The following is a 16,851-nucleotide window of genomic DNA, read 5'->3' on the forward strand; positions in this document are numbered from 1 at the left end:
GCGAGATCACCGCCACCCCTCAGGCTGGGTATGTTTTCGCCCAAGAAATGCCAGCTAGCCGCTGACACAGTTAGATGCCCGTCCTAGTTACCCCTTTGCAGCTATTTCAATAAATGTGGCCCAATTTTCAACCCAAGCTTGTTGTCTGCGTCTTCTTTAACCCATCTCCACTCACAATTTCCAGTTGTCACCTTTGATTTGTCAAGCTGCATATGAGTGAGCAGCAGCACCACTCCTCAACTCAGTCAACCTCCCCCCTTCTTAGCCAATGGGAAGACATACAAAGCCTTGGATTTCCAATGCAAGACTCAGTTTCAGGCCTGAGGTGAAGTGAGTTGTGCCCAAAGTAGTTTCAGCTGAAGTAATCCACTTTCCAAAGCACAAAAGCCTACCAAATCAGATATGGTCATTGTAATTTCCATGCCTTTTGGAGTGCAAATGACGATTGCAAGTGGCTTAACTCTCCTCTTAAACAGATTTTTTTTAATACCTTGGAATTTGGACCTAGCTAGACTGTATAGTAGAGGCCATGGTGGCTTAGTGGTTAAGACGCTGAACTGCAGACTGGAAGGTTGGCAGGACAGCAGTTCGAGACCCGAGTGCTGCGTGACGGAGTGAGCTCCCATCTTCAGTCCCAGCTCCTGCCAACCTAGCAGTATGAAAGCAAGAAATTGCAAGTAGATAAATAGGTACCGCCTCGGCGGGAAAGGTAACAGCGTTCCGTGCACCTCAGTGTTCAGTCATGCCAGCCACATGACCACGGAAGCATCTTTGGACAGCGCTGGCTCTTCGGCTTAGAAACGGGGATGAGCACCGCACCCTAGAATCAGACACGACTGGTTGGGGACACCTTTACCTTTTTTAGACTGTATAGTGGTCTATCAGGCATAACCCTTCCACAGTGTGTAATAGAGGTGGGAGCTGGTGACCCTTGGTGCAACAGAAGGCACTTTACTGGTACAAAAAACTATTGGAGGATATGAGATACATCTTTAATATTCCCCATTTACAGGCACAATTAGAGCACCCAGAATACATCTTTTAAGTATTAGTCATGAAAGAGAATATTTTGTCATGTGTGGATATGATATAATATGTTTGAACTAGCATATCCTTGAAGACATTTGTGTAGAAAATGTGTGAGTGGACTAACCTTCCACAGAGTGTTTGATGAACATACATCAAATTTTTGGTTATCATTAGGGCTGTACATTGCTTCAGTACAACTCCCAAATAACGAGGTGAAGGGGGCTGCTTTGGAGGTGCCTTGGCATGATACGAGGCAGATCAGAACAGCACCAAGGCACCCTGAAGTGAAGTGGCTCATCCACAAGTCACCTCGGTCTGCATCGAAGATTCGTAGCTCTTCTGATGCCTTCTGATGCCTTCAGCCCAGATAAGCTGGCTCCAAATGTATCAACTTGAGAGAAATTTGGGAGGGGGAGAAGAGGAGCAGGGAGCAGGGAGCGGGCTTTGGCAAATGGAAACTCTAGTTGCCACATTAGGGCTGAATGGAACCAAGCAGTCTTGAATCAGTGACAGTGGTGGAGGAAGGGTGGGGAATACTGGAGTGATCAGTTCTTTTGTTCATTGTGAGAGAGACTGCACGCTGGTTAGGTGGTGGTTGGTTTTGTCTGTAGTTAGAGAGTGATCTGGTGTGTGTGTGCAGCTTTGTGTTCCTTCTTTATTAATTCAACTATTCTCTTGCTTTCTTTTGTAGATTCTTCATTTTAAAAACCAAACATTTAGTGCGTAGTTCAAGTTTCCTCCCTGGTTCTTAGTCTCCCCACCCCTTCTGTAATAGCTTTTACCTTTCATTCTTCTTGTTTGCTCATTTAGAAAACCAGAAAATTTTACTTTAGTTGCTTTGCCTTGTTCTTTAGCTCCCTGCCTTCTCAATTCTCTCTCAACCATTAGTTTGCCCTTGCTTTCATTCTGTCATATCTGTATATCTGCATCTGCATCTATCTTTCTTGTCCTTATCCTTGGCTCCCCTCTACCCACCTTTCTCAACTCCTGTATTCCTTCCCTTCTCATTGCTCTCTTTCCCCTAAACATAAAATAAAATAAAATAAAACACACACTCTTTTCTCTTCTGTTAGGATTATAGTTAGTCCCCCCCACCCTGCTTATAGATAGTTCAGTGTTTGCTTTTCTTTTGCTTGTGTGTGTGCGTGTGCGTGTGTGTGTGTGTGTGCATGCTTGCGCTGTGTGGACAAGCAAACAGTGTGTGGCAAAGCAGTATACAGTCCACATTTCAAAAAACAGTGGGCAAAGCACTACACACACATCAACAGCTATTACTTAAATAACATAATACTATACCGTGTGGCAAAGCAAACAAGCCCAATATGAGGCATTTTTGGGGTGTTTGCAGGGGCAGAGGTGTGCGAGGTGTCACTTGGAGAAGCAGGACTGGTAGGCAATTATCAGGACTGGTATCCCCCAGTCCAGATAATGCATCCTGGTGTAGCAGGGTAGCAGAGTGTGGAGGCCAGTTGCAATGCCTGTAGGTCACTGTTTGAGGAGGCTGGTGCAGGCAGCAGCACTGTTGCCAAAGGAGCATCCTCTCCTTCTGTAGTGGAGAAGGGGAGCCCACTGATGGACCTTACATCAGAGGTGTCTGATGTCCTCAGTATGGTGGAGGGTCAAGAAGGAGATCCTCCAGGGTGTCAGGGAGGACGAGAAGCAGGCAGAGGCTCTAGCACCTGACCCCTCTTCCATTGTTTCCCCTGCTCGTGTAGTGACCCCCGAGACTCAAGGCAAGCAGTCTCTGTCTCCACAGAAACTCTTGTATAAACAGAAGGCATTTCCACTCATGGTTAGGGAGGGTTGACAGTGACACTTTCCCTCATTTTCATCTTTTGCCCTTCTGTTGCTTGCATGCCATTTAGTTTTCATGAGGGGTGATGCTGTCTTGAGAAAGAGGATGTGAAATGCAATTTTATAGACTAGAACTCTTTATCACTAATCTCTTATCTGCCCTTTTATACACTTTTTTTCTTTGGTTGCTTGCTTTACTCTATGCACACAGATTTTAAGAGTGACGCCCCCCCAATTTAAAAGACACACTGTATGGGCCTTTAGGGGGGTTTAATTGCTATCACAATTGCTATGAGGGTGTCTGGAACACAGAATCCTTCAATTGCTAGTCGTTTTCCCACTCTGTTCTCTGTATATCATCATTCTGTAGTGAAGTATAAATAAAGGGTCCTTCTAGGCCTTATTCTGCCACATATTGGAGGAGGAAAGAGACTGCTGGACCCAACTTTCAGCCATGAAGATCTTCCCTCCTTTTCTTTGTCTCTCTGTCACATTGCTGAGTTTCCTAGGTGATATGGATGGGACCACCAATCTGCGAGACTGTAGTCCAAAATGATAGAACGAGCAGGCCTGTTCAGTGGACCAAACTGAGTATCTGACCTCAAGTTGCCTTGGCATGAAAAGATTAGTCTGCCATTCTGTGCTCTATTAGATGCCCAGAATTACTGTCTTATGGCTTTAGTTAGTGGGACATATAATGGATTGCTTTCACTGAGTGGGATAGGCTTAGAGATGTTGATTATCGTTTCTTGTTTGTGATGCAGTATTTCTTTTTTTGATAAGTGTAGGATCTACCTACACTTCATGCAGGGGATGTTGGGGTACATGAAAGCACACCTGTTCAGCTGATGAATATGCGTCTGACAAACGCATCTGCACTCTTCCTGACTGGAACTATTGCTGTAAATGGCCAGGTAACATTCCTTCATACATGTGATGTGCCAGGAAACGAATGGGAAAATTCATGTGCTGTGAAACAGAATGAGAAAATGAATATCTAGCTATTAAAAGGCCTTGAATTTAGAAGGCCTTGAATTTAAAAGGGCTTGAATATCTAGCTATTAAAAGGCCTTGAATGTAAAAGGCCTTGAATGTAAAAGGCCTTGAATACCTAGTTATTAAAAGGCCTTGAATTTAAAAGGCCTTGAATATCTAGCTATTAAAAGGCCTTGAATGTAAAAGGCCTTGAATGTAAAAGGCCTTGAATATCTAGCTATTAAAAGGCCTTGAATTTAGAAGGCCTTGAATTTAAAAGGCCTTGAATATCTAGCTATTAAAAGGCCTTGAATGTAAAAGGCCTTGAATGTAAAAGGCCTTGAATGTAAAAGGCCTTGAATACCTAGTTAGTAAAAGGCCTTGAATTTGTAGGAATGGACCCATTCATGAATATTCCTACTGAACAAATGGACAAATGACAAGGAAAAGGCAGCATGTTGTGATGTTTTGGAACTGGAGCAATGGTACTGAGGAATTGAATTTTTCTATTTTTCAGTGTAAGTAAGAAATGCTTAGAGAAGTTTATTTATTTATTTATTTATTGCATTTATACCCCGCCTTTCTCCCTCTCGCAAGGAACTCAAGGCGGCTTACATTATCCTCCTCCTCTCCGTTTTATCCTCACAACAACAACCCTGTGAGGTAGGTTGGGCTGAGAGTCTGTGACTGGCCCAAAGTCACCCAGTGAGCTTCCATGGCCAAGTGGGGACTAGAACCCGGATCTCCCGGCTCCCAGTCCGTCACTCTCACCACTACACTACACTGGCAGTGTTTAAGAGTATTTCTTCTGAACTGAGGGGGCCATATTCATTTTTTTTAAAACCTGTCTCCAGGAATGGTTGTGCCTGTGAAACCAAGCTGTGGGGGTGGATGCCGGGAAAGTTGTTCCTGCAATCAATATGAAGACCCATGTTATATCTGCCATGAGTTTGGCACTGTTTACTGCTGTAAACATTCCTTCATATATGTTAAGTTCTATAACAATGATGGTTTACTGGGAGATTTTTCTGTGTGAATGGCATAGAACATATTATATTTATTAAAAAAGATGTAGAGAAACTCATAAAGCAAATAAGGGAATGAATGGCTAGTTATGAATTAGCTATGTGAGCATCCTCCATCCTTAGTTATTTTACCACCTTAGAAAGATTTCCAGTCAGGAAGTCCCTTCCAGGCCTCAAGCATCCTAGCATTTGAAAAGGAGCCACCTGATAGATTCCTCTTTCTTATGTTTTCTTGCTGATTGTAAGGAAGTTAAATTGATCAAATGATCTCTTCTGCTAAAGAGTATGACATGGATTGGATAAGGTTGTAATTATATTTTCTCCTCTTTTTATCAGGGGATGTCTAAGATGATATGGCATCCATCCATTCCTAAAAGATGGATTCCTTCATCTTCGCTAATCTGGTGCACCAAATATTTGGGTTAGTGATTCAGAAGATTCTGAAGTGCTGAGAATTACCTCCGATCTCTTATGCTTTTCACTTTCTGCTCTCAATACAACCAAATCAGTTGCTCAGATGAACTATTGAGTCATGTTTCTGTATACAAAGTGGGAGGCTGAGGTGCCATATTTATAATATTTCACTGTGGCAGAGACAAAATAATCCCAGGGTTCCTTTGCTAATGGTTTGGAAAGAAGGGAACCTGTGAAGAATACAGAGATGACATAGTGGTCTTTTAGCCTCTCCCATTTTGTGTGTGTTTATTCCATGAAGGTTGGTTTCAGATTTCCTTGGAGTCTTTTATCCCCTTTTTTAGAAGAAATGGATAGACCATAGGTATAATTGTGTTCCAGTTTGCTTTTAACATTAATGGCATTTGGACTCTATGATGTGTCTTCCCTTTAATCAGCAAGAGAAATCAGTCACTGTTTTTAAAAATGCAGTTTCCAGAATTGAATTTATTGTAGAAACACTGTTCTTTTGTTAAGTGGTGGTGATGATGGTGGTGGTGGTGATGATAATAATAATACTACACTGTTTTAAACAGTGTTGTTTTAAGCTGTGTTTTATTCTTGGATTTTTAAAAAAATGTTTTTAGTTCAAAGTTGTTTTAGTTATATGTTGTTGTATATATTGCCCATATGTTTTTATGTAAATGGTTTTTAAACTTTGTATATTGTATTTTAGTGTTTTAACTTTGGTAAACTGCCCAGAGAGCTTCTGCTATTGGGCAGTATAGAATTATTATTATTATTATTATTATTATTATTATTATTATTATTACAACAACTTGAAATAGTTTTTAAACTGAAACCCCTCAATTTCAATACCTGAATTTCAAATTGCTGACAATTACATTTTTTCTCTATCTTCCAGGAAGCCCCTTGATAGTCATAAAACAGAATAGAAAGGGGGTGGAAGGGAGGTTTGTCTGGTTAAATGTGTGGCCCCAGTTTAGATCAATCCACCTTTTGTGATGCTGCTGCTCCCCTCTCCTGCAGACAATCCTGCCTACTGAGGGTCAAACTGCATACTTTGTGAATGGTCTGTCACTGATCTCTGAGGGCCAGCATGCTTAAGAGTGTTGGACTGTGACTCAGGAGACCTGGGTTCTAGTCCCCACTTGGCCATGAAGCTCACTGGGTGACTTTGGGCCAGTCCTTGACTCTTAGAACCAGTCTACCTCACAGGGGTTCCTTGCAAGAGGAAAAAAGGTAGGATATATTATAGACGCAATGCATACGTCTCCCACTGCTTTTTAAAAAAATCAGAATGCAGCCAGGTGTGTGTGTGTGCATGTGTGTGTGACAATTTGTTTCAATCTGGTGCATTGGCAAAAGCTGTTTAACCTTTCTTGCCTGCTTGATGTTCCCAGCTGAAAGTGCATACACCCAAGCCACAGTCTGCTCCAAGGGGAGGCAAATGGTTTTTCATTAAAAAATGAAAAGGGGTATAGAAATCTTCTGAAATAAATGAAATGAATACATACACATTTCTGGTGTGGTGATGCACTCGGAAGTCAGAAGATGTCATTGCTGAGCACGGAGAGAGGGAGAGACCCCATATTCTTTCTGGCAGGTTTCAGGAGGCAGCAGCATAGGGGCTTCCAGATCAGCCCCCACGGCTCAGCCACCATTTCATGGTCCTTGCTGCTACGTGGTGACCACCAATCTCCCACCGCACTGCTTTACTGGCTGCTGCTGGTTGGGGCCTTTTGAGGGATGCGAACTGACCATCAGCAATGGTAATATGAATAATTCCAGCACTGGAATCGCTCATGGTTTAGGGGAAAAGGGACAGGAGATGGTGAAACAAGACTGCCATGTCTGGTGTGTTTTGCCGTATCTCACCAAAACAATTGCTCCGTCAGCCTCCATGGCATAGTGGATGTCTACCTCTATAAGTAGGCCATGACAGGAAGATCATGAATAATATCTGAACTCCTGGATGTCCCAATATCATGCATTGGATAAGGAAAGTTAATAAAGTGCCACAGTGATTTCTAGTTTGTCCTCAGGTCCCCCCTCACCCAGTTGTACACACTGGGATCTATCCTATGCTTTTCTTTGAAAGATGGAGGCATCCAGGAGCAGTAGAATACAAGGCAGAAAGAACCATTCCTAATTCAACTTCATTGGCTTTTATCAACGTGCAGGTGGTTACAGGAATACAGCCTACATCTTACAACGAGGTCACTTACAATTTAGACTGAAGCCTAAATAGTTGGATTTCTCCAGTAGAACATGGTCATGAGACCATGTTCAGCCCAAACCAACCCCACAACTCCCAGCATGTCTGGCTGGGGAATGCTGAGAGTTGCAGAGCGTTTTTCTGCCTGAACATGCAGAGGATTGCACCCTAAGTCATGAATTCCTAATCCATGTACCTGCGGAATGTTGTACTGTATGCTTAGGAGACAAGGAAGACATCCTCCTTTGTTTCTACCTAACAATGCAATCAGGTTTCAGAGGTGTCCTCTATCTTCCATCAAAAGATGGGCACCAGCTTCTTATGAAGGAAACTAGCCATTTATTCTGTATGTAAAACTACTGTGGCAATGAGGACTGGCCCTACCATTAGGCAGCATGGGGCAGCTGTCTCAGGCAGCAGATGGATAGAAGCAGTGCAGTGTTGGAGGGCAGAGCTGTCTGTTCTAAGGCATGTGTTGCACCCCCTAAACTAGCCTGTTATCTTCTGGTGTGGTGGGGGGTTTGTGTCCCATTTGCAGTGTCAAAGTAAAATTCAACTGCCTTGTATATGGAATTTGGGGGTGTCATGTTGTCTTTCACCTCAGGAAGGAAACTTTCTTGGGCTGGCCCTGCACAGACACTCTTACTACAGTCACTCCAACAGTCATCTTAGCAACCACCAACAGGACCTTCTTCTTTCCACACTGTTGTTTCCACACTCTTCAGATTTCATTCCTCAACAGTGGCGTCAAGAGCACAATCTTTACCACACGTAACAGGCCTCAATGCTGCTGTTTGGCTCTTGTGTTCTAATCCCATACCTTGTGAAGAAAAGGGGAGGCTGCTTTCTTAAGGAGGAGGGAAATCTGGAGCTGCCATCCTCTTCCATTTTGTTCATGTCCAAAGTGCATGGCCTCAGTGTGCCAACTGACTCTTCTCACGCTTCAGCCCTGTGTCTCAAAAGGGGAAGGGGAGTTACTTGCTCAGGAGAAGAAAGATAGAGGACTGCTATTATAACACCTAAAGACTGGATGGTTTATTCCCTTAGGAGCAGAGTCCTCACTCAGAGGGGTGAGTCAGTTTGTTCTGCTAGGAGTAGAGATGTGCCAAAACATTGTATTTGTGGAACGGTCCCAACCTTTCCAGTTTCAACTGCGTAATGATTACGTATAACAGTTCCAAAATAATGTTGTTCCAGGAAGGACTTGTAAAGAGATGGAACTCTTAGTTTTGATATAGTCCAAAACATTATGACACTACATCATTCCTGGAAGGCTTTTTATACTACCTATCTACTTTAACCCCTTCATGGATCACTGCCTTGTTGTGGCGAAGGGGCTTGCATAACTCAGTGAAGCCATAAGCTATGCTGTGCAGAGCCACCCAAGATGGACAGGTCATGGTGGAGGGTTCAAACAAAATGTGGTCCACTGGAGAAGGAAATGGCAACCCACTCCAGTATTCTTGCCAAGAAAACCCCATGGAACGTATCACAAGGCTAAAAGTGATGACGCCGGAAGATGACTGAAGAGAGACTGAAAGAACTGGGCATGTTTAGCCTTGAGAAGAGAAGACTGAGGGGAGATATGATAGCACTCTTCAAGTACTTAAAAGGTTGTCACAGAGAAGAAGGCCAGGATCTCTTCTTGATCATCCCAGAGTGCAGGACACGGAATAATGGGCTGAAGTTACAGGAAGCCAGATTCTGGCTGAACATCAGGAAAAACCTCCTGACTGTAAGAGCAATACGACAATGGAACCAATTACCTGGGGAGGTGGTGGGCTCTCCCACACTGGAGGCCTTCAAGAGGAGGCTGGACAGCCATTTGTCGGGGATGCTCTGACTTGGATTCCTGCATTGAGCAGGGGGTTGGACTCGATGGCCTTGTAGGCCCGTTCCAACCCTAGTATTCTATGATACTATGATTCTATGAGCCCCTCAGGTCGGAAGGTGTCCAATATATTACTGGGGAAGAGCAGAGGGTATTTCCAAGTAGCGCCAGAAAGAGTGAAGCGGCTGGGCCAAAGCCGAAAGGACACTCAGCTGTGGATGTGTCTGGTGGTGAAAAGAAAATCCGATGCTGTAAAGAACAATATTGTTTAGGAACCTGGAATGTAAGATCAATGAATCAAGGTATGCTGGAGGTGGTCAAACATGAGATGGCAAGACTGAACTTCAACATCTTGGGAATCAGCGAACTCAAATGGACAGGCATGGGCGAATTTAATTCAGGTGACCATAATATCTACTACTGTGGGCAAGAATCCCTTAGAAGAAATGGAGTAGCACTCATAGTCAACAAAAAGGTGGGAAAAGCAGTACTGGGGTACAATCTCAAAAACGATAGAATGATCTCAGTACGAATCCAAGGCAAACCATTCAACATCACAGTAATTCAAGTCTATGCCCCAACCACTGAGGCCAAAGAAGCTGAGGTTGATCGGTTCTATGAAGACCTACAACACCTTCTAGAACTCACACCAAAAAAAAGATGTGCTCTTCATCATAGGGAATTGGAATGCTAAAGTAGGAAGTCAAGAAATCACTGGGATAACAGGCAGGCATGGCCTTGGTGCACAAAATGAAGCAGGACAAAAGCTAATAGAGTTTTGCCAGGAGAACACGCTGATCATAGCAAACACGCTTTTCCAACAGCACAAGAGGCGACTCTACACATGGACATCACCAGATGGTCAATATCGAAATCAGATTGATTATGTCCTTTGCAGCCAAAGATGGAGAAGCTCCATACAGTCAGTAAAAACAAGACCTGGAGCTGACTGTGGCTCAGATCATGAGCTTCTTGTTGCAAAATTTCAGCTTAAATTGAAGAACATAGGGAAAACCACTAAACCATTCAGGTATGACCTCAATCATATCCCTGATGAATATACAGTGGAGGTGAGGAATAGATTTCAGGGATTAGACCTGATAGACAGAGTGCCTGAGGAACTATGGACGGAGGTCCGTAATATTGTTCAGGAGGCAGCAACTCAATCCATCCCAAAGAAAAAGAAATGCAAGAAAGCCAAATGGCTGTCTGATGAGGCTTTACAAGTAGCTGAAGAAAGAAGGGAAGCGAAAAGCAAGGGAGAAAGGGGAAGATATATCCAACTGAATGCAGAGTTCCAGAGAATAGCAAGGAGAGACAAGAAGGCCTTCTTAAATGAACAATGCAAAGAAATCGAGGAAAACAACAGAATGGGAAAGACTAGAGATCTCTTCAAGAGAATTGGAGATCTCAAGGGAACGTTTTGTGCAAAGACGGGCATGATAAAGGACAACGAAGGCAGGGACCTAACAGAAGCAGATGAGATTAAGAAGAGGTGGCAAGAATACACAGAAGAACTATACAGGAAAGATCTTAATGTCCCTGATAGCCATGATAGTGCGGCCACTGAACTTGAGCCGGACATCCTCGAGAGTGAAGTCAAGTGGGCCTTAGGAAGCATTACTAACAACAAAGCTAGTGGAGATGACAGAATTCCAGATGAGCTATTTAAAATCCTAAAAGATGATGCTGTTAAAGTGCTGCATTCAATATGCCAACAAATTTGGAACACTCAACAGTGGCCACAAGACTGGAAAAGGTCAGTTTACATTCCAATTCCAAAGAAGGGCAACACCAAAGAGTGTTCCAACTACAGCACAATTGCGCTCATTTCACATGCCAGCAAGGTGATGCTCAAAATCCTACAAGCTAGGCTTCAGCAGTATGCGAACCGAGAACTACCGGAAGTACAAGCTGGGTTTCAAAGAGGCAGAGGAACTAGAGATCAAATCACCAACGTTCGCTGGATCATGGAGAAAGCAAGAGAATTCCAGAAAAATATCTATTTCTGCTTCATTGACTATGCTAAAGCCTTTGACTGTGTGGATCACAACAAACTGTGGCAAATTCTTAAAGTGATGGGAGTACTAGACCACCTTACCTGTCTCCTGAGACACCTGTATGAGGGTCAAGAAGCAACAGTAAGAACCAGACATGGAACAACTGATTGGTTCAAAATTGGGAAAGGAGTACGACAAGGCTGCATATTGTCACCCTGCTTATTTAACTTATATGCAGAGTACATCATGAGAAACGCCGAGTTGGATGAATCACAGGTCGGAATTAAGATTGCTGGGAGAATTATCAACAACCTCCGATATGCAGACGATACCACCCTAATGGCAGAAAGCGAAGAGGATCTCAAGAGCCTCTTGTTGAGGGTGAAAGAGGAGAGTGCAAAAGCTGGTTTGAATCTCAACATTAAAAAAACGAAGATCATGGCATCTGGCCCCATCACTTCCTGGCATATAGAAGGGGAAGAAATGGAAGCAGTGACAGATTTTATTTTCTTGGGCTCCAAGATCACCGCAGATGGTGACTGTAGCCATGAAATTAAAAGACGCTTGCTCCTTGGGAGGAAAGCTATGGCAAACCTAGGCAGCATAGTAAGAAGCAGAGACATCACCTTGCCGACAAAGGTCCGTCTGATCAAAGCTATGGTTTTCCCAGTAGTAATGTATGGCTGTGAGAGCTGGACTATAAGGAAGGCTGAGCACCGAAGAATTGATGCTTTCGAACTGTTGTGCTGGAGAAGACTCCTACGAGTCCCCTGGACTGCAAGGAGGTCAAATCAGTCCATCCTAAAGGAAATCAACCCTGAGTGCTCATTGGAAGGACAGATACTGAAGCTGAAATATTTTGGCCACCTAATGCGAAGAGAAAACTCTCTGGAAAAGACCCTGATGCTGGGAAAGACTGAAGGCAAAAGGAGAAGGGGACGACAGAGGATGAGATGGCTAGATAGCATCACGGATGCAATGAATATGAACTTGAGCACACCCCGGGAGAGAGCGCAGGACAGGAAGGCCTGGCGTGCTATGGTCCATGGGGTCACAAAGAGTCGGACATGACTGAACGACTGAACAACTGAACGACTGAACATCAACAACAACAAATAGGTACCGCTTCGGCGGGAAAGGTAACAGCGTTCCGTGCACCTCAGTATTCAGTCACGCCGGCCACATGACCACAGAAGTGTCTTCGGACAGCACTGGCTCTTCGGCTTAGAAACGGGGATGAGCACCGCAACCTAGAGTAGGACACGACTGGTTGGGGACACCTTTACCTTTTTTACCTTTATATTTATATTACTATTGCAGTGCTAATTCTTTGAACTATAATGTATAAGCTACTAACTGTGGATTGCACTGTAGTCAAGTTAAGAAGTTTACAAAAGGACTATTGAAGTATCCAGCATCTTGAGAAACCAAAGACACATTGGGACTGGCCTACCACAGAATTGCAAGCAAGAACTCCATATTTTTGTTTGGATGCCGAAAGACTAATTGTTGCAGTTGTATTCAGAAATCATTACATGCTTTGTATGATTTAAATTTTCTATGGAAGACTTGTTTATTCACTTATATCTTTGCAAGTTTTATTCTCATTAAGCCTCATAGGACCCACACAAGTAGAGCTTATACTATCATTATCCAAAATCCCTGCTCTGCTTCTCTGGGGCACTTAGGGGAAAAGAAGGGCCACAGGGAAGAAACCACAGTGCTGAACTTAAAAAGGTGAATCATTTTGGGGTATTCCTTAAAGCACCTTTACTGCTCTTCTGGCACCTGTAGATGCTAATTGCTGCTGGATTCCATTTTGTGGTTGCTGCAGAGACATGAAGACTTGGCATCCAAGTTTATTAATTTATTTACAACATTGTAAAACTGCTTGATTTTAAAACTGGCCACGGTTCTTTGAGTGGTGTATCATTCAAAAGTTAAACTACAGGATAACCATTAAAAAACAAAAGAAAACCACCAGCAGCACAAAAAATATGATACAATGAACAACAACAACAAACTTTCTTAAGAACATAAGAAGAGCCACTCTGGATCAGACCAAGGGTCCATCTAGTCCAGTGTTCTCTGCACAGTGGCCAACCAGCTTTCAGTTTAATATGTTGTGTTAAGGGCTTTACATGTTCACTCAAGCTTCCAAATGGTGGGAAACAGTAGCTATTAAGGACCATGACCTTAACGGATGTGATATTTAGCCAATATGCACAGGGTGTGGTTTCGTATGCGACCGTTAATTCGAGCTTCACCACTGTCTTGGTGCTGGATGGCTGTCAGTGGCAGAGTGGTGAACCTCAGTCCCAGATTCGTCTGTTCACTGGAATAGATACATGGGCTCTACGCAACTGAAACTATCATGCAACTGAAGCTACCATTCTACATTACAAGTACCGAATTGGCAGCTAATACTGTCCACAAAGAATGATAGATTTGGAAGGGACATTGAAGGCCACAGGGAAAGCATTTTAAAGCATCTTTCATTTTAGCTAATTAAGTGTGAAGGAATGGGAAACTAGCATTTGCTGCTTGCACCATGACATTGCCCATGGAGGTAGTGGGATGTTGTACACCTTGTGGCAATCATTTAAGGCACAATCCTATGCAATTTAGACAGAAAAAAGGCATACAACTCCTAGCATGCCCCAGCCAGCATGCCCCAGCCCTATGGTTGCCTGGGGCATGCTGGGAGTTGTAGGCCTTTTTTCCTGTCTAAACGTGCATAGGAAAGTGCCCTTACTGTGCAAGGGCTAGCTCAATGATACACAAATCATGAACAAAAATACTTTTTTTTTTATCATGTACAGAGTGGGATTTCCTCCTAAAGGACTCATCAGAACACTTTGCAGAGTAGGATTTCAGATCACAGAGGGTACCTTCCTTGCAAAGTTCAGAGTCCCATAATGGTTATGATTTTTAAAGGGCAGACTCACCATTTCGGAATAGAAAACTAGTTCTGGTGCACTCTTACTTCATTTCTCATGCCTTGCTATGGAATTTGTTCCTTCCCAAGCTCTGTACCTCTTTCCTCAAATTTATTGTTCTTCCCCATCCAAGGGTGATATTATGAGAGAGATCAGGATTATAATGAGAGTCTAGGAAGAGAAATATTCACTCCTTATATGTGCAATTATTCAGATTCATAAGAATGTAAGAAGAGCTGTACTGGATCAGACCAAGGGTCCATCTAGTCCAGCATTCTGTCCACACAGTGGCCAACCAGCTCTCGACCATGAACCCACAAGCAGGACACAAGAACAACAGCACCCTCCTGCCCATGTTCCCCAGCAGCTGGTGCACATAGGCATACTCCCTCTGATGGACTAGTATAGCCATCAGGACTAGTAGCCATTGATAGCCTTTTCCTCGAGGAATTTGTCCAGCCCCTTTTAAAGCCATCCAAATTGGTGGTCACCACCACGTCTTGTGGTAGCAAATTCCATAGTTTAACTATGCGCTGTGTGAAGAAAGCGCAAGCAATTTTCTTGATTTCCTCCTTCAGCCTCTTCTGTTGCCTTGCATTCTGTTAAGTTGTGATGCTGCCTTGGGAAGGAAGATGCGAAAATGGTATTTCTAGACCAGGACTCTGTCCTTGGATCTTTGGATACAATCCCTTACCTGCAATTTGTTAGATATATGTTTTATCTTTGGGTCCTTTCTTTACTCCATGTACGCTGATTTTCCTACCTCATTGTAAAAGATCACACTGTATGGACATTTAGAGGGGGCGTTAATACCAATTACTATTAGTAACAGGCTTTCTGGAACAAGTAGTCCTGCAATCCCCCACCCCACCCCCACATATTTCTTCTGTTCTCTGTGCATCATCATTCCACAATAAAGTATAAATAAAAGGTTTTTTTAGTCCTATTTCTACCAAATCTTTGAGTAAGAAAGAGATCCTTGTGAAGCCAATATTCAGCCATGAAGACCTTTCTTCCTCTTCTAGTTTGTCTTTCTTTGATTCTACAGAGTTTCCCAGGTGATCTAAATAGGGCCATCCAGAGGTCTGTTGTTTTCATTAACAGAAACAGCAGGTCTATTGAATAAGCTAATTATGGTATCTTACCAAAGTTTGTCCTGGCATGCTGGAAGTGTTCTCCCATATTGAGCTATGTCATATGTGATATGCCTAGAATTAGAGTCCCATTTCTTTAAGTAATGGGAAACATAAAATGTCACCTTAACTGAAATGGAAATGTGTAGACCTGTTGATGTACTCTTTCTATTTAAGGACCTTTTCTTTTTCATAGTGTCCCCAAGATTCGCTCATGCTGTCCGCAAGCCTGATTCTAGAATATGTTGGGGTAAATGCATGCCGAGGTGTTCACGTGATGAATTTGTGGCTTCAAGAACCATGTGCCATAGTCATAACCTGGTCTACTGCTGTAAAAGGAGAGGTAACTTCCATTTATACTTGTATGCATGTACATGGGAAACAATGACCTCTTCATATTTGAGGAACCATATATATATATATTTTAATCAAGTGTTCCTAGGATCCATCAACTATTTATTTACTTATTACTTACTTACTTACTTACTTTGTATCATTTACATCCCACTTCTCATTTTAAAAATTCTGAAGTGGAAGCTAAAAAAGCGTTCGAGTAGATGCACGCCAAAATGTTCATACAGTGAATTTGTTGTTCAGTCGTGTCCAACTCTTCATGACCCCATGGACCATAGCACGCCAGGCCTTCCTGTCCTCCGCTCTCTCCTGGAGTGTGCTCAAGTCCATATTCATTGCATCAGTGATGCTATCTAGCCATCTCATCCTCTGCTGTCCCCTTCTCCTTTTGCCTTCAGTCTTTCCCAGCATCAGGGTCTTTTCCAGAGAGTTTTCTCTTCGCATTAGGTGGCCAAAATATTTGAGCTTCAGCTTCAGTATCTGTCCTTCCAATGAGCAGTCAGGGTTGATTTCCTTTAGGATGGATTGATTTGACCTCCTTGCAGTCCAGGGGACTCGTAAGAGTCTTCTCCAGCACCACAGTTCGAAGACATCAATTCTTCAGTGCTCAGCCTTCCTTATAGTCCAGCTCTCACAGCCATACATTACTACTGGGAAAACCATAGCTCTGATTATACAAACCTTTGTCGGCAAGGTGATGTCTCTGCTTCTTACTATGCTGTCTAGGTTTGCCATAGCTTTCCTCCCAAGGAGCAAGCGTCTTTTAATTTCATGGCTACAGTCACTGTCTGCGGTGATCTTGGAGCCCAAGAAAATAAAATCTGTCATTGCTTCCATTTCTTCCCCTTCTATATGCCAGGAAGTGATGGGGCCGTATATTCATACAGTGAATATGTGGCCTCAAGTACATCCTGCTATGCTCCTGGCTTGGTCTACTGTTGTAAAGAAAGAGGTAACATCCTTTCATATTTGTTATGGACCAAAGTGATGATGAATCACTTTAAAACGCTTTTGGAAGTAGACCGATCGCCTTGTGAGATTAAATTCATTTGTTTCCCCCACATAAATGGAAGATGCTTAGCAGTGTTTGCGATGATGGCATTTTATTTCTAGAACCATATTTCTTTTTTTGGTCAAGT

The 16,851-nt window shown here is 43.1% G+C and overlaps 1 protein-coding gene across 3 annotated transcripts in view; it reads left to right on the forward strand.

Annotated features, from left to right (window-relative positions):
- Positions 1-2,885: 2,885 nt before the first annotated feature.
- The window catches only part of LOC146360298 (uncharacterized), a 28,200-nt gene continuing 14,234 nt past the window's right edge, over positions 2,886-16,851 (forward strand). The window contains exons 1-4 of one of the 3 annotated variants that reach the window (XM_084832898.1): positions 2,886-3,332; positions 3,612-3,737; positions 5,160-5,244; positions 15,555-15,701. In XM_084832898.1, coding sequence (XP_084689024.1) covers positions 3,672-3,737; positions 5,160-5,244; positions 15,555-15,701 — 298 coding nt within the window. In that variant the 5' untranslated portion in view covers positions 2,886-3,332; positions 3,612-3,671. Of the gene's footprint in view, positions 3,333-3,611; positions 3,738-5,159; positions 5,245-15,554; positions 15,702-16,851 lie in introns of those variants that run through there. The other 2 variants (XM_084832905.1, XM_084832888.1) reach the window with 2 other exon arrangements.

The sequence above is a fragment of the Heloderma suspectum genome, chromosome 1 (assembly GCF_057233095.1).
Source record: "Heloderma suspectum isolate Gila_16-S chromosome 1, 16-S_ref, whole genome shotgun sequence".
In the NCBI taxonomy this organism is placed as follows: domain Eukaryota; kingdom Metazoa; phylum Chordata; class Lepidosauria; order Squamata; family Helodermatidae; genus Heloderma; species Heloderma suspectum.